General features: G+C 36.4%; 2 protein-coding genes across 2 annotated transcripts in view; both read right to left on the reverse strand.

The window, feature by feature from the left end:
* The window catches only part of LOC108041473 (5-hydroxytryptamine receptor 2B), a 33,099-nt gene extending 8,980 nt beyond the window's left edge, over positions 1-24,119 (reverse strand). The window contains 3 exon segments of the mRNA XM_044457203.1: positions 6,632-7,734; positions 23,534-23,587; positions 23,659-24,119. Coding sequence (XP_044313138.1) covers positions 6,632-7,655 — 1,024 coding nt within the window. The 5' untranslated portion in view covers positions 7,656-7,734; positions 23,534-23,587; positions 23,659-24,119.
* Positions 19,458-20,222, reverse strand: LOC108038569. The gene has a single exon (XM_017115395.2). The coding sequence runs from the start codon at positions 20,153-20,155 to the stop codon at positions 19,598-19,600; it is 558 nt and encodes a 185-aa protein (XP_016970884.2). The 5' UTR covers positions 20,156-20,222; the 3' UTR covers positions 19,458-19,597.
* Positions 24,120-25,539: the final 1,420 nt, after the last annotated feature.

Genomic DNA, 25,539 nt, shown 5'->3' on the forward strand with positions numbered 1-25,539 from the left:
TGCGGGCCAACAGTAAACAGTTGTACTCACACTTACTTACACTTATGATAAAGTCGTCTGATTTTTATAAAACTCAAACCATATTTCTTAAATTGTTAAAAAATTATATATCTCCGATTATCTATAAACTCGTTATGTTAAGAATTAAGGAAGTTATATTTTTTTCCCCGATAGTTTCTTTGGGAGCTATATGACGTAGTGGACTTATGAACTGCAAAAGAATGAAACAAAAACGCAAAGAAATCCAAAAACGGTCTTTTTATAGATAATTTAATTATACCCGTTACTCTTAGAGTAAAAGGGTATATTGTATTCGTGCAAAAGTATATAACAGCTAGAAGGAAGCGTTTCCGACCCTATAAAGTATATATATTCTTGATCAGGGTCACTAGCCGAGTCGATATAGCCATGTCCGTCTGTCCGTCTGTCTGTCTGTCCGTATGAACGCTGAGATCTCGGAAACTATAAAAGCAAGAAGATTGGCATTTTGCATGCAGATTCTAGGAGTTCCTACGCAGCGCAAGTTTGTTTCAAAATGGTGCCACGCCCCCTTTGACTCCCACAATCGCTAATATACGATTTTAAAAATTTAAATATTTCGGAAAAGTAAAAATGCAGTTTTATTGTGTTTATCAATACCTATCGAAATGTAGAAGACATTTTTCAAATCGGACCATTCGTTAAAAAGTTATGCGTGATCAAAGTTTCTAACTCCATCTCCCTCGCACTCCCTTTACCTGAGTAACGGGTATCTGATAGTCGGGGCACCCGACTATAGCGTTCTCTCTTGTTATACCCTTGCAGAGGGTATTATAATTTTGGTCTAAAGTGTGCAACGCAGTGAAGGAGACATCTCCGACCCTATAAAGTATATATATTCTTGATCAGGATCACCTCCTGAGTTGATATAGCCATGTCCGTCTGTCCGTCTGTGCGTCTGTCCGTCTGTCCGTCTGTCTGTCCGTCTGTCTGTTTCTACGCGAACTAGTCTCTCAGTTTTAAAAATATCGAATTGAAACTTTGCACACACCCTTCTTTCCTTTGCACGCAGTATATAAGTCGGAACGGCCGGGATCGGCCGACTATATCCTATAGCTGCCATATAACTGATTGATCGGAAATGCCATAACTTTGGTGTTTGTAAAGTTAGGAGGTTGGGATTTTCTATGGGTTTTATTTTTAGCCAATCAATCCGACCTACCAAATTTCATAAGGATCGGCCGACTATATCCTATAGCTGCCATATAACTGATTGATCGGAAATGCTATAACTTTGGTGTTTGTAAAGTTAGGAAGTTGGGATTTTCTATGGGTTTTATTTTTAGCCAATCAGTCAGACCTATCAAATTTCATAAGGATCGGCCGACTATATCTTATAGCTGCCATATAACTGAACGATTGGAAATGCCATAACTTTGGTGTTTTTAAAGTTAGGAAGTTGGGATTTTTTATGAGTATTCAGAATGCATCATATGAATAATTTTGGAGAATATAATTTACAGAGTATTCTGCAAGGGTATATCAACTTCGGCTCCGCCCGAAGTTAGCTTTCCTTTCTTGTTTTTTTAATAAAAACTTTGGGTTGCTGAAGTTTGGTTCTTTTCTTGTTTTATATGAGATTTGTTCCCAAATACATATATATAATACCAAATAAGACCCTTTTTAAGGCAGTTGTCATCATAAATACACATTTGGTTATTGGTTTCCCTAATCCATCAAATCTTCTTTTATTATATGTACATGTGGTGAAGTGTCCCTTTAATTTGGATTCATTTCGTGCTGTGGGTTAATTGCTTAACACTAGACTGACCCATTCACCTTGACATCAATAGACGGCTGGCATTCCAACGGACTCGGGCTCTCAATGTGAAAGCCACTACAAAAACTCGATGGCTGCCCTGTCGGGAGTCGAATTCAGTATTAATTAGTACAAATTGCGCTTAAATGCGTTGGGTGTTGGATATTCGAGTGCTGCTGATGGGTGTGATGGGCTTTTACACGCTGCTTGGCCAGAGACAGGACATGAGGGTCCTTTTGGCCAAACAAAGGCAGTCAAACAGGAGTTGGGGCATTGCCATCGGGGGTGATCATCATGTCGTATTTAGTTTTATATGCTTGTCACTGACACACACAGACGGAAAATGTGTGAGGAAGTTGTCAGTATGTTTATTACGCATACGCCATGTGGCGAGCTTAGCAAGATGGCAAACTCAAGTGGCAGATGCAGAAACAAATACAGCTGCGGTCAATATAGTAGCTAAAGAACTCAATCAATAAAAGGAGATTGTTTTGGTTATATACTATAACATTATTATAGATTATAGCATTAATTAGAGAAGTATCGCATCAATTTCGCATAAGAGTCACACCTTTATATAAGTTGACTCATTTAAATTGACATATTTAATCAATAATAGATTTCTTTTCGCATTCAAGTACTATTTATGGCGAAAGTAATACAAATATATTTACATAGATTTATAAGTTTAAAATGTTAAAATGTTTATCCCCATAAGCATTCCGTCACATCTAATCACAATTTGAAAACGGTAAGAATAATATAAAAAGCTCTTGTACGTATTTTAATATATAAGCATAACGTAAACAGTTTGGGAACAGTTTGGAATGCGGCTAAAAAAATCTGTTTTAAAGTAAAATCAAAGCGCTTGGAGTGTGGGCAAAAACACACTGCCCTGACCGAACAATAACCAATGTTTATATAAACTAAAATAAATTTAAGACCTCCGACTGGCCCCCTTTTTGGATTAATTGTTGGCAAAGGCTCGAGTCGCTGTTTTTGTTATTGTTGCCGTCTGAGCTAAAACCACACTTAGGGCTTTTAGTTACATTTAGTTTACAGTTTTCGTCGACTTTTCAACACAGCACTCACACAAAAAAACACACACACAAGCGGAAAAACAGACCCTTCCCTCAGACCTAAAACAGCGAATGTGCTTTAAATAGGTCGGAATAAGTAAATGCAAAATAAAACAAGAAAGGAAAGCTAACTTCGGGCGGAGCCGAAGTTGATATACCCTTGCAGAATACTCTGTAAATTATATTCTCCAAAATTATTCATATGATGCATTCTTAATACTCATAAAAAATCCCAACTTCCTAACTTTAAACACACCAAAGTTATGGCATTTCCAATCGTTCAGCTATATGGCAGCTATAGGATATAGTCGACCGATCTTTATGAAGTTTGGTAGGTCGGATTGATTGGCCGAAAATAAAACCCATAGAAAATCCCAACTTCCTAACTTAACAAACACCAAAGTTATGGCATTTCCAATCGTTCAGTTATATGGCAGCTATAGGATATAGTCGGCCGATCCTTATGAAATTTGATAGGTCTGACTGATTGGCTAAAAATAAAACCCATAGAAAATCCCAACTTCCTAACTTTACAAACACCAAAGTTATAGCATTTCCGATCAATCAGTTATATGGCAGCTATAGGATATAGTCGGCCGATCCTTATGAAATTTGGTAGGTCGGATTGATTGGCTAAAAATAAAACCCATAGAAAATCCCAACCTCCTAACTTTACAAACACCAAAGTTATGGCATTTCCGATCAATCAGTTATATGGCAGCTATAGGATATAGTCGGCCGATCCCGGCCGTTCCGACATATATACTGCGTGCAAAGGAAATAAGGGTGTGTGCAAAGTTTGAACTCGATAGCTTTAAAACTGAGAGACTAGTTTGCGTAGAAACAGACAGACGGACAGACGGACAGACGAACAGACGGACAGACGGACATGGCTATATCAACTCAGGAGGTGATCCTGATCAAGAATATATATACTTTATAGGGTCGGAGATGTCTCCTTCACTGCGTTGCACACTTTTGACCAAAATTATAATACCCTCTGCAAGGGTATAAAAAAATCGAAGAAGAACGTTGTTGAATGCCCTGACCGTAAAACACACGACAAATTATAGAAATATTTTTGGCCATATTTTTATTAATTATTAATATTTACTTAACTTTTAAACTATATTTGTGCACAAATCATTATTGTCTCCCGACTCCCTCTTGTTTTTAAATAGATAGCTAGAACAATTTCCATTCCAAATTTTAGTTTGGTGCTCCTTTTTAAAAACAAAGTACTTGTTTGCTTAATGTCTTTATCAGGATCAATGGTATAGTAGAATGTGGAGATCTGGATTAATAAAAATAGCTTATATTGCGGCGTAAAATTTTCGAAACCAGTTGCACTAGTTTGAATTGATTGTCCTGCAAATATATATGGTGTTTTTGCCAGCCTTGTTAATTCATTTTAATTTTAAAAGAATATGCCCTAAACCTTATATGTCTTTAAATAAAATTAACACCGATGTTGCTAATGTGCTCAGTTCAGGTATAGGATCTACATATAATGATGAATACACCCTTAATTTATGCGAACGTTTGATCTGTTTTCACTACGTTGAACTCACTTTTGGTCACGTTAAAAAATGTGAAGGGTGGGTCAAACCTTATTTTGGGGCTTATCAGTGTCAGTGTCATATGCAAATTAGAGGGGCTACATCAATATGAAAGCTTTTACATATTTTGAGGGCAATGGGGTGGGTCTTAATTTTTTTAATTTTAAAGATTTTAATGAAAGCTGTCTTAAAAAAAATCACAAAAATTATTTAATCTTATAGTTAGTCACTCCAAAAAAAGTAATCCTTTCTCGCTATATGCAAAAACTCCCTTTATAGAACCAATTACTGAAATATGTATATTAAAAAGAAATTTACCCAAGCATCTCAATAAAAACAAGAAAGGAAAGCTAACTTCGGGCGGAGCCGAAGTTGATATACCCTTGCAGAATACTCTGTAAATTATATTCTCCAAAATTATTCATATGATGCATTCTTAATACTCATAAAAAATCCCAACTTCCTAACTTTAAAAACACCAAAGTTATGGCATTTCCAATCGTTCAGTTATATGGCAGCTATAAGATATAGTCGGCCGATCCTTATGAAATTTGGTATGTCGGATTGATTGGCCAAAAATAAAATCCATAGAAAATCCCAACTTCTTAACTTTACAAACACCAAAGTTATGGCACTTCCGATCAATCAGTTATATGGCAGCTATAAGATATAGTCAGCCGATCCTTATGAAATTCGGTATGTCGGATTGATTGGCCAAAAATAAAACCCATAGAAAGTCCCAACTTCTTATCTTTAAAAACACCAAAGTTATGGCTTTTCCGATCGTTCAGTTATATGGCAGCTATATGATATAGTCGCCCGATCCGGCTCGTTCCGACTTATATACTACCTGCAATAGAAAGACAACTTTTGGGAAAGTTTCGAGCAGATAGCTTTAAAACTGAGGGACTAGTTTGCGTAGAAACGGACGGACAGACGGACAGACTGACAGACGGACAGACGGACAGACGGACGGACAGACGGACGGACAGACGGACAGACGGACATGGCTAGATCGACTCTCCTGGTGATGCTGATCAAGAATATATATACTTTAAAGGGTCGGAAATGTCTCCTTCACTGCGTTGCAAACTTTTGACTGAAATTATAATACCCTCTGCAAGGGTATAATAAATTATTCTATAAACGGCTTAAATAATTTTTTCGGCAGCTTTATGATCTTTATAAAATTAAAATGTTCTTATGACAGCTAAATGACTACTTGCAACAGAATGAAGACTTTATGGGAAAGTTTCATCCGAAAGGCTTTAAAATCGGAATAAGCCACAAGCATAAAAGTTTTGTTTAACTACAATATGGGTACTTCTGAGTTTCGCAATTTTCGGTCTCGGCAATCCTTCGGACGGACTTTTTTCAACACGACTCTTAATGCTGAAAATGCACTTTATATCTAAGGGACTGCTTCCCGAGTAGAGAAAGCTTATATTAGAGTAAGGGGTATAAAACGAGAGCGAAAAAATCCTTATTCAAACATCAACAAGCAGAGTCACGCGTTTGTCATACTCGTTTGTTGCTTCCGAAACTTTGGATTTTGTTACACGGAGAAAATAAGTTATACATACATACGAGCAAAGTTAAGTAAGTGTTTTTAAAATTTGTGGTCTATAAATACCGACGGTGTACAAAGAAATTGTAAAATAAGTCACACTTAACTTTAGCTTAGTTTGATCGTGAATGCAATCATGGTAATACAATTATTTTTTTAGAAACGTAATTTTTCGTTATTTTTCTCGGTGCAGCACTACTGCATTGTGCTGTGAGTGTAATTGAGCCAAAGCGGAAGCAGACAACGAGGCTAACAACTCATGACAATGGGCGAGGCGGAAGGGGGCGTGGCAGCCGGCTGGAGATGAGCATAGGGTGGAGGAAATGGCGTCGAAATAATTCATGTGCAAATGCATTAGTCGCTGACTTGCATTGCCACTTGATTGCTGAAGTACACTCGAAGAAGCCAAGTGAACGATAAAAAGTTTGCTTAAAGGAAGTCGGAATAAAAGCTACTTAATGTATTTTAAAGGGATATATTTCGAGCTTTTGTAAAATACTGTTTTTAAATTGTTTAAGATCTATAACTTGGTAGTGCTGAAACTTGGTGGTGTTGTAAATACTGTTGCTAAAATGTTTAAGTTAATAGGCACATTTTAAAGCTTCCTTCGGCTTTAAGATTCACTTACCTAAAAAAGCTGGTATGGCTCCCATGGGCATCACGAACAGACTAACCAGCAAATCGGCTATTGCCAGTGAAAACAGGAAGTAGTTGGTGACATTCTGCAGCTTCCGATCCAATGCAACCGCCAGGCAGACGAGGATGTTGCCCAAGCCTCCTGCAAATATGAAGAAGACCACGAACAGGAATAGCCAATCGTAGCCGTGCGGACTGTAGTCCAGAAAGCTCCTGGTAACCCCAATATCGGCTGATGTGGCTGCGGTGGAGGCAACTGTCGTTGTGGTCAGTGCTGTGTAGTTGGACAGAACCATGTCCAAACTGGTGCTGGTGCCATTCAAAATGCCAAAGGTTTCGTTGCCGGGGTCCATTAGCTCGCTTAGGTTAAGGAAGGACCAAAGGCCGTCGGTCAGCTCGATTTGATACGCCTCCAGTAGGCTATCGTTTGAAGGGTGCTCCTCCGCACCCTCGAGCTGCCGAAATGGCTTCCTCTGGTGCTGCTGCAAATGACAGAGGAATGGTTCCTGAGGGTGCCCCAGCTCACATTGCAATACATCCTCTCCGTTCTCGCAGCTCGAACTATCACTGAGTGTATCACTCGCATTATCACTGAGGGCCTCGTTGATTGCCAGTCGAAATTGCTCGTACGCCTCGTGTGGCACTTGCAACAGTCGCGCCTTCAGCCTCAACGTGCAGCTTTCAGACAATGGACTCTCCCCATCGCATCTATAGGATGCCGTCTGCTCCGCTTCATCGAATGTTTGCCGAGCACACTGGAATGTGTTGTTGCTGCCGTTGATGAGGATGTTGCTGGTGGGCAGGATGTGGTTGCTGTTGCTGCTGGTGTTGCTGCTTTCGCAGTTAATAAACGGCCGCCAGACCTCAGGCCAAGCCGTCTCTTCCAGTCGACAATTGAAGTGTCGCTGGAAGAATGTTGCTGTTGTGTCTGATGCATTTGCTGTTGCTGTTGGTTGTGTTGCTGTTGTTGTTGCTGCTGTCGTTGGTCCATGACCAGAGTAGCTTTGCATCTCCATTTCATTCTAAAGCTGTGCGGCTCCCTCCACGACAGCAACGACTCGCAGAAGTCGCTGTTGTTGAGTGCAAAGTAATTGCCTGCAACAAAAAAATGGGGAATGTTGGTTATTTACAGCCAGTTGGGTACTCTCAATTTGATTAACATGTTTAGTCACTTTGGGGATTGGGGACACTTTGTTTTGTATACAAAGAAAGGGAACAAACCTCCGAATATTTATTTAAAATTATAGCAAAATTGCTATATCCACTTTCCGGTACATTTTTTAGATAGTTTCTTAATTCTATAAGATATAGTAGAGAGAGTAGCTTGCGTAAAAACCGATAGACGGACATGGCTAGATCGACTTCAATGGTGATGCTGATCAAGAATATATTTTATTGTTATACTTTACATAAAAATTTTTAATGTTGAACCTGTAAGTTCAAAATACCGTCTACATAATAGCTCAAAATGTTATAAATCAACAGATTTCTGTGATCTAAAAACGAATGAGCCACGAAAAGAATTAATAAACAAGAGAGAACGCTATAGTCGGGTGCCCCGACTATCAGATACCCGTTACTCAGGTAAAGGGAGTGCGAGGGAGATGGAGATAGAAACTTTGATCACGCATAACTTTTTAACGAATGGTCCGATTTGAAAAATTTCTTCTACATTTCGATAGGTATTGATAAACACAATAATACTGCATTTTTACTTTTCCGAAATATTTAAATTTCTAAAATCGTATACAAGCGATTGTGGGCGTTAAAGGGGGTGTGGCACCTTTTTGAAACAAACTTGCGCTGCGTAGGAACTCCTAGAATCTGCATGCAAAATGCCAATCTTCTAGCTTTTATAGTTTCCGAGATCTCAGCGTTCATACGGACAGACAGACGGACAGACGGACATGGCTATATCGACTCGGCTAGTGACCCTGATCAAGAATATATATACTTTATAGGGTCGGAAACGCTTCCTTCTAGCTGTTACATACTTTTGCACGAATACAATATACCCTTTTACTCTACGAGTAACGGGTATAAAAAGATTGGCATCAAAATTTAAAAATTGCAGTTTTAAATATTTTTGTTGCATTAATAACAGCCGAAAGGATTCTAAATTCTTCATGAATAGCTATAGTCCGGAATATAATACAAATAATAAGAAAAGGAGGTAAGATGTAGTTCCTCATCCAATGACAGAAATTTTCTACAAGGAAAAAATGGAAATACATTTGTATTGAACGTATTCAATATATTCGAATATCGAATAAACTTTTTTTTTGATAACTCAATAGATACCTAAATTTTAAAATTAAATGTAATTGAGTAATGATTTTTATCGGCAGAAAAAGTTTTTTAGTGGAAAAAAAAATATTGCATCAACTTCAAAAAGCTTGTATTTTTTGTCATTTTTTGTGAAACTAATATAACGAAATGGATGTTAGACCAATTATGGGAATTTCCCGAGTGGCCATTTCACAGAAAGTCTTCATCAGCGGCATGAACAAAATGGAAAATATAGCTGGCATATTTTCCAATACGTGTTTGTGCGTTCCTGTCAATAGATGACAGCTGAAGAGTTGAGCTCGATGGGATGCATCAGATGATGATGATGTCGATGTCGATAACGCCGATGCTGATGCCTGTGACGATGGCAGTGTCAACAAGAGCTGGCGACTCGATTTGAATTCGCTTTAAATGGCGCGGCCAACAAAGGGTCCCACGCTCATGGGTCTCCCTTTGACCTTCTGCCAAACATCCGCCCACTCCCCCTCCCCACTCCAAAAACCTTGAATGCGGCTTTTGTGCTTGTGTCAGTGCCAAATTCAGCCGTCAACCGCGAGCTTCTAAAATGTGGTTCCCACTTTCTTTTTTTTGGTTTTTTGTTTTCATTGGCGGCCTGCACAAATTTGTTGTCGCCACTGATAATGAGTCTCGTTCACACATACATGCACCCGGGTAAAAAGTTAATTAAAAATACTGCAGACCCAAAAGATTTATGCAAGCACTGCGGCCGGGCAGTTTCATGCCGTTCACTCTATGCGAACCAAAGATAAATTTAAATTATGTTCCTAAAATTTGTCAAATAATTGTTAGCAAATTTGTTTGTCAATGCAATAGCAAATACAAAAATGTGGGTCTCACGATTATATGTTCTGTATGCCAATTAAACCAAGTCAAAAAAACGCGTATAAATAATAAACGATTAAAAATAGTTATGAAAATGCGAGGGCCGTGTGGTAAGAGCCCATTTTTGCATATACTATAATGAAGCGCTTTAAAAATTCAGACAGAATATTCTATATACTGTGTAATGCATGACAAAACGTTTTTCGTAATCAATTTTGATTGATACCATTTTATAAAGCTGTAATATTTAACTAGTTTGCTTCCCAACTTTCAAGGAGCTGTACAACACAATGGTTTTGATCAACTAAGGGTGCCAAAGGCTTTTTGGCTCAGTCTGAGTCTGCCAGTAAAAACGGTGAAGGATTTAGTTTCGTTGAGGTTTTTGGATGGACAGCAACCGTAAGGAGGTAAGACTCAAATTCTCGGATAATCACAGAAAATCCTAATATGTCTTTTAATATAGATAACAGGAACTTGACTACAAGTCTGGTGTATCGAATGATCCTTGCCAGGTATTTCATCGAAAATTGATTTTGTTGCAACAGATCTAAAAATAAGTCTGACCCGTAACATAGTAAATTTAATATCGTTTTCGATGTGGGGCAAAGCTTTAAAAGTATTTTTTAAAATTTAATTTGTTTTTTATTTTTAAGAAAAATAAAACTAACGGAATAAAAAAACAATATAACATTAATAAACACGTTTGTCATGTAAAATAATGTCTCTATAAATATATATTAGTACTTGGACTTTTAGCTAGCTCAAGTTTCGTGAAAATATTTACATTTTTGAAATTGCATTTGTTTTCACTATCCAGTATTTTACAGCCCCAAATTTTTTCTAGTATCATATAGTTAAACATATTTTTAAATAAAAAAGGAAGCTTATCGTTTCTGAAAATGTGCAACCTGACGTTTCAGTGAAGCGTTATTATTCGATAGGATTTGTCGCTGGGTAGCGCTTGCCCCTAGAAGGCCCCAAAAGTGGGCCAACCACACACATGACTAAGATAAACACTGCAAGGTGACGGAAGGGAAGGGAGGGGGTCCCTTATGCATATGAAATGCGCTTTGACAGTGCACTTTGCCGACTTAATTTGAGTGGCGACGTGGATGCAGCATATGTATGTACATGTATATCCTCGTAACGAGGAGCTTTAATGATGTCGCTGCAATTTAAAGTCGGGGCTTGTGTTTGAGGGAGGAGTCGCTTTAATCATACACAACGCCTTTGTTTCGGTGTGAATGCTAGTGAAAGTGCAGAAGAAGATACATTTATGCATCTGAGAGCCAAACTAGTGCAATAATTAAAGTCTCTGTTTGTTGATGGAGTGTGTGGTAAAATGAATGATGTCGTCCTCCGTCTCTCGAAAAAGCAAAGCCTTAGAGCAATGCCAAGATGAGGTTCTATTCAAAGACTGAATTAACTGTTAACGGTTTGGCCAATATTGAAACACAAACTTATTATAAGTGGACTTTTTCAAAATTCTGTGTTAAAAAAGGAATACATTTTTTCAACGGAAGTCGGTTGTTATAAAAGCAAACTTCGGGTAAATCAAAACAAATTTACAGTTAAAATACTGCGAAATATTTATTTATTTGGGATTAAAAATGGTAAATGTATAAGTAACAAGAAAGGAAAGCTAACTTCGGGCGGAGCCGAAGTTGAAATACCCTTGCAGAATATTCTGCAAATTATATTCTCCAAAATTATTCATATGATGCATTCTTAATACTCATAAAAAATCCCAACTTCCTAACTTTAAAAACACCAAAGTTATGGCATTTCCAATCGTTCAGTTATATGGCAGCTATAGGATATAGTCGGCCGATCCTTATGAAATTTGATAGGTTGGATTGATTGGTTAAAAATAGAACCCATAGAAAATCCCAACTTCCTAACTTAACAAAAACCAAAGTTGTGGCATTTCCGATCAATCAGTTATATGGTGGCTATAGGATATAGTCGGCCGATCCTTATGAAATTTGGTAGTTCGGATTGATAGGCCAAATATAACACCCATAGAAAATCCCAACTTCCTAACTTCACAAACACCAAAGTTATGGCATTTCCGATCAATCAGTTATATGGCAGCTATAGGATATAGTCGGCCGATCTTTATGAAATTTGGTAGGTCGGATTGATTGGCCAAATATAAAACCCATATAAAATTCCAACTTCCTAACTTAACAAACAGCAGAGTTATGGCATTTCCGATCAATCAGTTATATGGCAGCTATAGGATATAGTCGGCCGATCCCGGCCGTTCCGACTTATATACTGCGTGCAAAGGAAAGAAGGGTGTGTGCAAAGTTTCAATTCGATATCTTTAAAACTGAGAGACTAGTTCGCGTAGAAACAGACAGACGGACAGACAGACGGACAGACAGACGGACAGACGGACAGACGGACAGACGGACAGACGGACAGACGGACATGGCTATATCAACTCAGGAGGTGATCCTGATCAAGAATATATATACTTTATAGGGTCGGAGATGTCTCCTTCACTGCGTTGCACACTTTTGACCAAAATTAAAATACCCTCTGCAAGGGTATAAAAAGGAACACCAAAGTATTTTGATACAACAAATTAAGTTCGGACTAAAAAAAGGAAAAAAACTACAGTAGAGTACCTCGATTATAAGATACTTATTACTTAGCTAGGCAATTTTAAAATAAATAGGACTCAGCTGATTGGACATTTTGACAAAAAAAATCGAGATTTCTGTAGCGCCATATGCCGAACTGCAGAGCAAGACCTCTTCTTTACCCTCTTTAAATTCTTCAAAATTAATGAAAAAACGTTTTGCTATGGAAGAAATTAAAATATATGACCTCGAGTTTAATAACTAACTTCAATTATAACTTCTAATAAAACGGCTCGATTTGAAAAGTTGATGGTGTGTAGATAAATATTGACCATACCGTATACCATATATATACATATTCCATGTATGTCCCAGGGGACTTGCGCTGCGTATGTGTTTCTTGAATCTGCATCCTCAATCCCAAATCTGTAGCTTTTATTGTTTCAAATTTCAATCAAGTGTTGTATACGATTAGATAAAAGTACGTTTTGTGGTTTCGAAGTATGCCAGTAATTTCTCAGTGATTTAAAGTAAAAAACGTCCTGGTTTAAAACCAGATTTAAAAATTTTATTGAATAAAAAAAATATTATTTCGTGGCATTAGAAGTTTTAATGTTACGATAATTTTGAAAGTTATTTTGAAAATTTAACATAAAATCTGCTAAATCAACTCATTAGGCTCAGAACAGCAGGTTTGCATACTTTTAATAGTTTTTTGCTGACCTTGAGTTATTACATGTTGTTTATCTTCTTACTAATGATACTATATTTGATACGGGAAGATTTCACTTAATTTTTCACCTCATTATAATGAGAGAGTGTTACCATCAGAGAAAAGAGATTCGCGGCGGCAGGCAACTGAGTAGAAAAACTTTTAAGACAACAAACTTTGTTGGTTCGTGACTGCAACAAACACTGCAAAAGCAAGTGAGAAAAACAGCATAAAAATAGACAAGCCAGGAAAAATAATATTTGCTTGAAATTCAATATTTGTTTGAGGTCTTATCGGTCGAGTGATGTGCATAGTATCGATTAAGAGTGAAATAAAACTTTTCCAGTTGATCTGTGACAAGCAACTTAGGCCCTATCTTGTGTATTTCTCCGACTGAGTAACCAACTGTGTTAACATTGTTTTTTGTTTTGTTAGTGTCATTATCCATGGTTGCTGTGGTTGCTGCTGTCATCACTCGTGTGTGGCTTAATTTGCGGTTCATTATGCAATTAATTATTAACGGAGCGTTGCATTTTTCATTTTTTTCATACCTTAGAATTTTTTTCGTTTAAATTTCACTTCATTTATAGACAACATTTAATGCTTACTTATTTTACGAGTCGTAATTTTTACTGGCCCTTAATATTCAAGCAGCCGTATCGTATGAATTACAATTTAACTTTGCTGCCGTAACAGAAAACTTGAGCTCTTGAAAATATGATTCATGAATATTACTTACAGTAGCAGTAACACTTGAAGACAAGAATTAATTGGAAGATGTTCTGCGTTTTGCGATTTGTCAAAAACGTCTCCGACTTCCCATTCCTCGTCATCAATTACTTCCTGTCCGACAATCAAGTGGGCAACCAAAATGTGGCAAGAGAACTTTATTAAGCTTTAGCTTTTTGGCCATTTATAACTCACCCTTCCTAATAAAATAAAATGAAAAGAGATAGCATGGAGAAAAATTGCCACTACATTTTAAACCGTTTTTCTCATTTTTAATATTTAATTTAAAAAATATGTGCTCACAAGACAAAATAAAATTTAATTTTTTCAATGTACCAGAACAAGTTTCCGTCCTCTGATTTTATATAAATCAGTCTTAAAATCTAAAACCAATCTTAATGTCAAGGTATCCACATCCTAGGCCTTGGATATATTGTCTGTCTGGTATTTGTTTTGTATCAAAAAAATTAAAAAAGTAATTTTTTTACAGGAGGCATTTTTTTAAAAATTTGATTAAACATTTCTGTAAGATATCAACACAATATTTAGACCAGTTATTCGTAAAGTAAAATCTCTAATGCAATGTGTCACGATAATAATTCAAATACACTTAAAAAATGCTTGGCCACAGAAAAAATGTAATATTTTTATTTCGTTAATTAGGCAGCAGTTAGCACCAAAATGTTCTAAAGGTGTTTTAAGAGCTAGGGTAGTTTAAAATAAAATCGATAATAAAATATAAACAAATCACTTCCATAATGATAAGAAATACGCGTAAGAATCTCGATAGTCCAGGTTACAAAAATTTGCGGGTCTATTCTTACGAAAATTATTCGCACATAATTTCTTTGGGTGTAATAGGGGAAAAAGAGAAGGGATGGGTTTCGGGAGGAATGGACCCCTTGTACCAATGTTCTCGCCTGGCATGCAGTTAATGAAGAGAAATGGCCAAAAGTGTTTTATAAATGTTTATGTTCAAATTGCGTAGGCTGCTCTCGTGGGGTATGTTAACAAAGTGATGTTGCACAAATTTAAACGTTTTTCCTAATTATCCGAAAAAATGAAATATTTTTAAGATTTTTTAGTTTTTTTTCATGTTTAACTTTTAAAAATACGATTTAGCTATTTATTCCATCTGAGATTGAGATATGGCTATTGAGATATGGGTAAAAAAATAATTTTAAAAAACAATCTTAAAAAATTATTAAAAATATTTCATTTTTTTAAATAAAAAGTATAACCCATGTTATTGACAGTATTTTAGATTGAAAATAGCGCATGTCTTATCTGTCTTAAGTTAAGGATTCTTTTAAATGCACGACGTGACAAACAAAAACTATGCATCCGAACTATGTAAAATACTGTTCGGAACAATCAAATCATTGATGATTCTTTAACCGACATGTTTCTAATCATTTAAATTAAAGAAAGAAGAAAACGATTTTATTGTATATACCATTTCTGTGATTTACAAAAAATACAATGAGTGGCTTTGGACAATTTCTGTGTAAGATAGTGTGAAAAGTATTTGTAGATTATTCTTCATCAAGGAGTATTCTATATCAACAGTACGCCTGCTAGTCCGTCTATTTGACCAACAGGAATTATAAAATAAATGGGAGTATTTCAACATTTTATTAAATTAAAAACATTTTTAATTTTGTAGTGTACTATTTTATTTAAGAGTATTTTAAGTGCCGTCTTGGAATTCGCAATGAGTTTTTATCGTTGTGCTTTTGCTCGAACCCATGGCTTCCCTTGTTGCTATTGTCGCCTTGTTATTTGCGGTTGTTTGCGGAAGTGCGCATCAATAAAAGTTCGTTTATTACATTTTTGCGGTATTTCGGGTATTTTTTGTGGCCAGTCTGCCTCTCACGCATTTTTCTAATAACTTGCACGCTTTAATGGCAATGCCAGCTATTAGATATAGAGCAGTGAAGAATACAACCTTATTGTCCCCTTCCACGAATATATACAGGGAGATATATGTCTGGTCATTAATCTGACTGGCCCAAAATGTAAATGAACTACATAGAAGAGTGCACTAACTTCAAAAATATTCGTTTTTCTCTTAGTCCGATCCAAGTATTCTAGGCACGTTGCACACCGAAACAAATGAACGCGAAACCGAGACAAATAAGCCATACGTAAATGCAACGTGCATTGAACTGTGTGCTGCCCCGTTTTTTGCATGTTTTATTCTCTTGCAGGGCGGGTATAAAATTATTGAAAAAGCCGGTTTTGTTCGAAGATTAAGCAACTAGAAAGAGAAATAAAGCTAACATTTGCAAAACTTTTTTTTGGCAACGTTAGCTTAAGATAAAACAAATTTAATTTCCTTTATCAAACTGCTGTCACTTGTGAGGGCAAAAAAACATTTGCAATAAAACAACGCTATATAGTCGTTTATCCGATTGCTACTCAGTGACAATAGAAGTTAACTGTTCCAGGCTAAAAACAAGTCATAAGAGATATTGATACAATAGATAAATAAGAATTGGAGGAGTTCGTAGAATAAAATGTACAAAAATCTGCCAATTCCTCCAACAGCTCTGAAAATTTGAATCTGTTTTTGCAGTTTTGCCTTTCAGTTCGCAGCATATTTTGAAGGTCATTGAGTATCGACATAATCGATTTAAGCGTTCTTTCTTGTTCTATCTATGCTGAACATAAAAATTGCATCGGCTTATTGACAGCCATCTACGATCTGGCTAGTTAATCGAATAGTTCAATCAAAAATCAGATAGTGCCAGATATCACCAGAGACTCTGACATTGGGCGCTAATATCTACTGCACTTGACCTAGCAGCCACTTAGTTTTGTATAAATGTGATGGGTTTCCATTTTTTAGTTTTGCTCATAGCATTAATTGAATTTGCATAAATAATTGCAAAAACTTTATGTTGGCCAAAGGTGAGAGACTAATTCAATATTAAAAATCCCATTTCCCATGGAAACAAAAACTTCTGACATTTGGCAAGTTTTCTTTTTTTTAGTCTGGCCTGTGGAAACATTTGTTGTGCAGATTTATGGCTGCACATGTAGAACCGCATTACAACGTGAGCACAGTTAAAAACAAAGATCTAAGAAAAAAATAAGTGGGAATATGATTGTGGAATGTTTGTACCCGTTACTCGTAGAGTAAAAGGGTATATTGTATTCGTGCAAAAGTATGTAACAGGTAGAAGGAAGCGTTTCCGACCCTATAAAGTATATATATTCTTGTTCAGGATCACTAGCCGAGTCGATCTAGCCATGTCCGTCTGTCCGTCTGTCCGTCTGTCTGTCCGTCTGTCTGTCCGTATGAACGCTGAGATCTCGGAAACTATAAAAGCTAGAAGATTGGCATTTTGCATGCAGATTCTAGGAGTTCCTACGCAGCGCAAGTTTGTTTCAAAAAGGTGCCACGCCCCCTTTAACGCCCACAATCGCTTGTATACGATTTTAAAAATTTAAATATTTCGGAAAAGTAAAAATGCAGTTTTATTGTGTTTATCAATACCTATCGAAATGTAGAAGAAATTTTTCAAATCGGACCATTCGTTAAAAAGTTATGCGTGATCAAAGTTTCTATCTCCATCTCCCTCGCACTCCCTTTACCTGAGTAACGGGTATCTGATAGTCGGGGCACCCGACTATAGCGTTCTCTCTTGTTTTCTACTAAAAAGTGCTCCTTGCAGCTTAAATTCTGGAACACTTTAAAAAAAATATAATAATAGTTGTAATATTATATGTGACTAAATTGCAATATATTCATATCGTCATAAATTCCCTGGAAATTGCAATCTAAACTATGTGTTAAAAATGTTGATTTGGTTCTTCTATAATGGGGTATTTCTAATTTCTTACCTGTCTTTTTATACCCTTGCAGAGGGTATTATAATTTTGGTCAAAAGTGTGCAACGCAGTGAAGGAGACATCTCCGACCCTATAAAGTATATATATTCTTGATCAGGATCACCTCCTGAGTTGATATAGCCATGTCCGTCTGTCCGTCTGTCCGTCTGTCCGTCTGTCTGTCCGTCTGTCTGTTTCTACGCGAACTAGTCTCTCAGTTTTGAAGATATCGAATTGAAACTTTGCACACACCCTTCTTTCCTTTGCACGCAGTATATAAGTCGGAACGGCCGGGATCGGCCGACTATATCCTATAGCTGCCATATAACTGAACGATCGGAAATGCCATAACTTTGGTGTTTGTAAAGTTAGGAAGTTGGGATTTTCTGTGGGTTTTGAATTTGGCTAATCAATCCGACATGCCGAATTTCATAAGGATCGGCCGACTATATCCTATAGCTGCCATATAACTGATTGATCGGAAATGCCATAACTTTGGTGTTTGTAAAGTTAGAATGTTGGCATTTTCTATGGGTGTTATATTTGGCCAGCCAATCCGACCTACCAAATTTCATAAGGATCGGCCGACTATATCCTATAGCTGCCATATAACTGAACGATTGGAAATGTCATAACTTTGGTGTTGTTAAAGTTAGGAAGTTGGGATTTTTTATGAGTATTAAGAATGCATCATTTGAATAATTTTGGAGAATATAATTTACAGAGTATTCTGCAAGGGTATATCAACTTCGGCTCCGCCCGAAGTTAGCTTTCCTTTCTTGTTTGCCTTCACAAAGAATGCTTTCTCTTGATCATTAGGCAAATCACAAGTTTAATAAAACTGTTACTCAATGCTAAAACTTTTTGCAAGATATTTGTAAAATTAACAAAATACAAACAGTATTATTTGTTTTTGTATCAAAATAGGTAAACTTCAAAAAATATACACTTATTTTGATAGGTCCAAATAATAAGTTATAGTTTTTTTTATTACATTTGTGTTATAAAATGTGTCAAAATGTATTAAGATCTCCGCTAACTTTTACTTGTAATTATTTAAATTCGACATTTTTTTTGTATTTTTTAGTTCTTACAAGAAAACGGGTCAAAAGCGGAAAAAACAAAAAAATTTATGTAATATTTTACATATAAGCACAAGTTGAAATGAGCTTTTTATTAGAATTACTTTCGATATTTATTTGTATGAAAATGAATTTGGTTGAAACTCTAGTAGTGTAACCCTATGTGTTGTGATATGTTGCCCCTAGCTATGCAATTTACTTGGATGGCAAGTGTAAGTTCCACTAATGCACATTGAGCTAGACATTGTGGCGCAAAGTAGTTCAAGGCAGCCGTAGAGCCCCAAGACCGTGTAAGTCTTGTGTTGGTTTTTCCTTTACCAAAAAGACCTACCTGTCCCAAAAGCAACCCCAAGCCCTGCCTTTCACTCCCACTTTGGCCACTCACTTAGCAGAGCATTTTCACCTGCGATGCGTTTATAATGGAAGGCAGGCAGGTATGAAAAGCTGCGAGCGACATATCGCGCATACGTCTCGTTGTGCTGAGAAGTAGTTATCCACGAACAAATATACCGGAGGAGGATGAGCATGTGCGCGGGTGAAGAAGCGTTCGGGACGTGTTTGTTTTTTATTTATGCATGTTTCACTTTCTGGCTTTCGTGCTTTTCATGTTGTCGTTCATTTGTTTGACGACTCTTGTTTGCTGGCAATCAGCCAAGGCTTATAGAAGAACAAAATAAGCCAAATAAAACGTTTGAACAACTAATTGCTGCTGAATTGTGTTCGGGAAATATAATTATATTTTATTTCGAATTCCGGCGATTAGACATAATTGAATACATTAGCTTGGTGTTTCTTGAGCCCATGGAAAATAGTTGATATAGATAGACAGATTCAAAATCGCGTCAGGCATTAAAATAAATTATTTTTAGGTGGGTCTAATGTGGATTTTTAGTATTTTTGGATGACCTAGAAGTCCTGGGTTCACCGGAGCCCTCTGGATCCACCCTTATTTTGGATATTTCGGCGTTCTGTCTGGCAAACACGAATCGGTGATACCGTCTGGCCAAATTGGAGCACTGCAGGGGTTCGTTGGGGTACCGTTGATAGCAGTGGATCAGTTCCTCCTCGAACTTTCCGATCTCGCCCTCACACTCCTTTGCCCATTTTACGGGCTTACCAAAGAGCTCTTGAACCCGCTGCAAGGATCTTCCGAATTCCGTTTCCTCGACCTCCAGGGAGCGCTTTTTCCAGGACTTGGCCACTGGAACTGGCTGCATGTCCTGAACTTCCCTTGGTTTGTGTTGCATCGTATTGGGAACGTCGGAACCTGACCCTAATTTGTTCTTCTGTTTACATTTCTCGCAGAGGGTGGAACCCAATTTACTGTTTTTGGCGGTGGCCTGATCAATTCTTTCCACCACATCTCGAGTAATCTCAAATGCCATCGGATTGGCCATCTGCACCGTCTGCGGCTTGCTGTTGTTGGCACCCATTGCCGAACAATTGCTGGGAGTTTGCTTTTACTTTCAGTTTATATTTTATGCTCCCTTTTGGAGTGACGGATAATTTGAAACATTTGACCAGAAATGCAAAGGCATTTCATGAGCTTTGGGGGGCATCACCCCGATTTTTTTTTTAATTTATGAAATCATATCATCTGACTACGAATGAGAATGTTGGCACTAAATAATTATGGTCCTCTTTATTTTAATAAAAACTTATTGTATTTCAACCCCGCTGGCTTATCGAATACTACTTGACAGTCCTCTTGGCATTTCCACTTCTTTCATTTCGTCTATTCAATTGTCTATTTTGCACAATTATTCCATAAGATTTCTCAGCTTAAATTCTAAAATTATCTTATGTTAGACGGCCATGTTACCTATCCAATTCTGAAGTACTACTGACGAACTAAGCCACACGACATACACTTTGGACTTCTATCCTTCTTTCTAAATAAATATAAATAATTATGGAAATATACCATATACCCATGAAGCATATATTTGAGAATGTCTAATTATAATTGTAAATGTATAGTCAGATCTATTAATTGCAAAGATATGCTTTACGCACCTTGGTTACCTTTTGTAACTTATACTTCCTAGTATATTAAGCCCATTTTTTGCAACTGGTACACATGTTCTGCGACGCGCTTTGAGTACGTTTTTTTTGTTTAATAGAAAAGAAAAGTAAACTGTGGCAGCCATATAAGGTTGCAACTTAGGCACGTGCCCGCTTCCATTTGCCCCGTTTTCTACTCAGGTAACACTCGTTTGCTGCGTCTTAATTGTGCTGTCAATCATTTTGCATATTTGCACAGATCCAACCAAAAATAATATATGCGCGTAAAAAGTTAAATAAAATTAAATATTTTTTTGATGGTCAAGCGGAAACACAGCAAAATGTAATGGGAAATAAATTTAAATATATGCAAAATGAGTACAATGGGGATGCTGAATAAATGCGTTCGGTCAAATGACAAATCATGTAAAATTGCTGAGAGGTCGCTCTTTTTGAATAATATTTATTGATTGTTGATACTTGAATGCTCGTGAGCAATTTACACAGCAGCCAATTAAATGATAAAGCAGAAAGGAGGGAGAGATGTTTCAAATGCCCGTTTGGCATAAGAATGTTTCAACAATTGCTCAAAGTCAACGGGCAAAACGATTAATTACGGACGTCAGCTTATTGATCGAGTAAATATCAGAGGCGTTGAGAACTTGTTGTATTTAGTCATTTCAGAACTAAACACAAATTTTTTTGCTTAAGGCAATTTTGAAGAGCTAGAATTTTTGAGAATGATCCAAAGAAAATATGCTCTAAATTTGTATTTATGTTGTGTAGGGTTTTCATTATATCTTGTTCAAAGCATAAGAGTTGCTTCAGGTAGAATTTTTTTTGCAATGCGGAGAGCAGACAACATTGAATATATAGTCAAAGCGTAAGGTGAAATAAATTTATAAGACAAGGAGAAATAATGACTGAATTTAAATGCATGCAGGACGCGATTCGGTTATTTTAAGTTTCTGGTTGGCCTGTAGAAAATCTATAAATCTAAATATGACCTAATAAATAGAATAGCATCGGCTCCGGAGAAAGACTAATGCCTATACTTTGGCTGGATTTATTTATTTTGGTTGCCGCACGCTAAACTAAGCATAAAGACAATGACGGAGTGGTCAAAATATTTAAACTATTTGATTTGCCGAACAAAATATGGATTGTGTTGATGGAGTCTTTTTATGTGTGTAGTAAGTGCGCTGATCAATTGCCATATGAGAGATTCCAATTTATCCATCAATATAAAATGCTTTTGTACATCTATAATTGTTTTCTGAATGAACTAGAATTTTAGATAAACATGGTACGGAAATAAATTCAATGAAAATAAGCGATGTACATACAAAATCAGCGGAAGAAAAACAATGAGTTAAATCAATTAATTTGAGAGGAGAAAGGTAAAAAAGGTTATAATAAATGGGTAATGAATCAAAAAATTTAACAAACTTGCTATTACTAACACGATGTAATAAACATGTAACGAATAAAATCATTGATGATGAACTGCTGGGTTTTTCGCTATTTATAAAAATGTCTCATATTTCGTTAGTATAAGCCATTAAAGAGCGTTCTAATTTGCGGTTAACCTCAGGCATTGGCAAAGCCCTTGAAATGTATGCCACCCTTCCTCATTTACCAGCTTTCTGCAATGTTAATGGCTTACACTTGAGTCGAAAGTGGCATAACTCTAATGCCTGTTGCTGACAGATCCTCGAACTTGGCTTAAACACCTCAGAAGCAGAAGAGCGAGAAACAACAAAATTACCTTCATGTAATCAGCGGCAGTTTATGTTTGTTCGGTCCACTAAACTTTTACGGCCGTTCCACTTATCTGGCTGAATTTGTCTACGGACCACACAGAAAATGACTTTCGCTCCATCTTAATGACAGCTGGTCTGATAGCAGGTCCTGTACCTTAGGCCGGCATAATTTCAGCATGTCCTTTATGTTTCATTAAAACTTTACGCACATCAGCAGCAGCGGTAGCAAAAAGCTTAATAGTTTAATTTCCCGACAAGAAACCGAAAACCCCAGTAAAGCACAAATGAAAAAAAGGTAGAGGCACCCAAACAAAAGGTAGAAACAAAAGGTAACCAAAACAAAGAGAAATGGCAAACATTTGGTTTTAGGTTTCTTGGTAATAAATCTTCTTTTTCTGCTGACATGTGAGTAATCATGTGCGAGTTGGGGTTAGATCCCTGATAGAAAGGGAAAAGAGCAAGAGACAGAAAAGGGTGAGGAGATTTGATTTAAAGTTCACTTTTTAATGAGTGCTCCTTAGATTGGATTTACTTTTTCTTATTTGATAAACGAAAAATAATTATTTTTGCTTCTACGATTCGAGCAAATAACATTGAGAAAATTTACATTTAATTTCGTAATCAGTGCCATTTTAATGCTCAACCCGAAGTGAGCTTGTTTTGGTTTCCGTTTGCTCTTTTCTTCCGGTGGACTTTATTTACTTTATTTATATTAGCCATGGCCACCAAGCACATACTAACACATACTACATACGAAAACTACACAAATGCGACTTTAAAGATTTTTAAAAATTATTTTCCATTTGCTGCCATGTTTGCCTTCATTGTATTTAACTTTTGCTTTACTACAACTAAATTGAATAAACTGAACCGTCACTTACATTTAGCTAACGCTGCTGAAAAAAAATTTGTACTGAAAAGATGTTTTTCGTTGCGAAATATGTTTCAAAAGAAATTTCTTTAACCTGCATTTCAAAATTGTACGAAACGTTTTCATTTTAAATAAAATAACAGATAACGATTTTAATACGATATATTACTTACGTTATTTTATAATTTTCAATGATTTGTTAAATTATACATCCATGTGATACAAATCTAATTAATTTTTTTTAATAACACTTTTTTTTTAAACTTTATTATTAAATAAATACACTTAGTTATATTACCCAATATTTCACATTTTAATCTTATTAAAAAGCTCCAGCTGCATTAATAATTTTCCTTGTTTTTTATAGCAACTTTAACCTAAGCCCGCATATCGCAATCGCGCTGCAACTGCAGGTGTGTTTTTATTATTTGAACAATTTTTTTTTAAACTTTTTTTGTGTTTTTTTTATTACTTGTTTTTACTTCAGTTATGTTAGAATTGCAGTTGACAGATGTTGAATAGCAATCATTTTGTACTAGTATAGTATATTTATAACAATTTTGTAAGTCCAGGAACGGCGTTTAAAATGGTTTAATTTATTATGTTATACATTATAAGTTTTTTTTAATTCCACATTTAATGATGATTTTTTTCTATTGAGACGATTTGATGAGTCGAATATTTTGTTGGTAGTGTGGAGAGAACGCTTTGAGGGCGAACGCAACGCGGCAAAATTTCAAAACAAACTGATTGTGTGAATTTTCCAAACTGGTCCACTGAGTCTGAAAAGCAAGTGGAAAACAGCAGCAGCGACTTCGTCGACGGCATCAACACAGTTCGCTCTCTTAAATTTGCCCCCGAGTTGCGAAACGCTCTCTTGTCCCGAACAGTGGGAAATTTTCCTGATTTTGTTTGGGAAATTCAGCGTGGAAATTGCTGCCTTTTCTTGCTCCACTGCGAATGGATGTGAGAAGTTGGCCACGTGCTTTGGCTCCTTGGCTGTCAACATTTGGTACGTGATTCTGGCGCTAGTCCATCGCCTCCCCGAATAGTCCGTATTTTATGAATGAATTATATACCTACGGAATGCAGGAACTGAGCATAAAAAGTAATTATTGTTACTTTGAGAGCCTTCTACGACTGGGCAATATATTTTGTGGAGATATTAAGAAATTTACCTAAATTTGAACTTAAAAAAACTATTAAAATTAAATATTATTAAAACTATTAAAATTTGGATTTTGTTTTTTATTATTATTGTGCAATTTCAAGGAATAACAATTTTAAACCAAAATTTTCAGGTCGAGCCAAACCGCAATTATTTTGATTTTTATTCGCTTAACAAACTAAGTTTTTGAAGTAAATTAATTTGCGACTCTCAACACAAATATTTATTTCATTAAATTAATGTGTAATAAAGAATTTAAAGTGTTTGATTTGACTTCTTTGAGCTATTCAGTTCCAAATAATTTATTTCAGATCCACACAAATTTCGTTACCGTTTTATGATGTTCTGCCTCATCAATAAGGTGATTCTTATTTTATATTTTAAATGCAAATTATTGAAACGTGCATTGGTTTCCTTATTTAAGTGGCCAACGGAAAATAACTGAGTGTGTCAAAGAAAAATAAATACATGAAAAGAACATATTTATACATACATGTTCATGTACATGTCAAGCACGTGGTTCGAATCTTAAGGAAGTTAACATATTCTCAATTCCTTACAACTGTATTTTATGGCGCACACAGATTTTACTGGACTGCTGACAGAGTCCTTTTGAAAAATTGCTATTGACAGGTGGCAGGAATTTCCTGTTTGCAACTATTACCGAGAATACTAAATTTGGCCATAACTTCTGTGTGATCACGTATGGATATGGTCTATTGAATGTTTACCCTCCTGATCGAATCGAGCTGCTAAACTTATCCGCATCATCGTGCACATCAGCCCTACGTGCCTTCCCTTCAGCTGTTTACCCAAATTGTGGCCACATCCTCTGAAACTGTGGTCCTTCCCCCCTCTTAACGTTTGGCTACACTTTCGATGCCAGAAGGGGTCACAAAAACTGTTAGTGATGCAATGCAACGATTTAAGCAGATCCAGATAAAAATGTCGATGTAACAGATTGTAATCCTCATCGCGCCCAGCTAGGAAACATTACGTTGATAATTAGTG

Source organism: Drosophila rhopaloa, unplaced genomic scaffold (genome assembly GCF_018152115.1).
Source record: "Drosophila rhopaloa isolate 14029-0021.01 unplaced genomic scaffold, ASM1815211v1 contig_155, whole genome shotgun sequence".
Classification (NCBI taxonomy): Eukaryota; Metazoa; Arthropoda; class Insecta; order Diptera; family Drosophilidae; genus Drosophila; species Drosophila rhopaloa.

Bases quoted from the DNA above. Each gene is read 5' to 3' on its own strand.
- LOC108038569 (XM_017115395.2), bottom strand. From the start codon at position 20,155: ATGGGTGCCAACAACAGCAAGCCGCAGACGGTGCAGATGGCCAATCCG.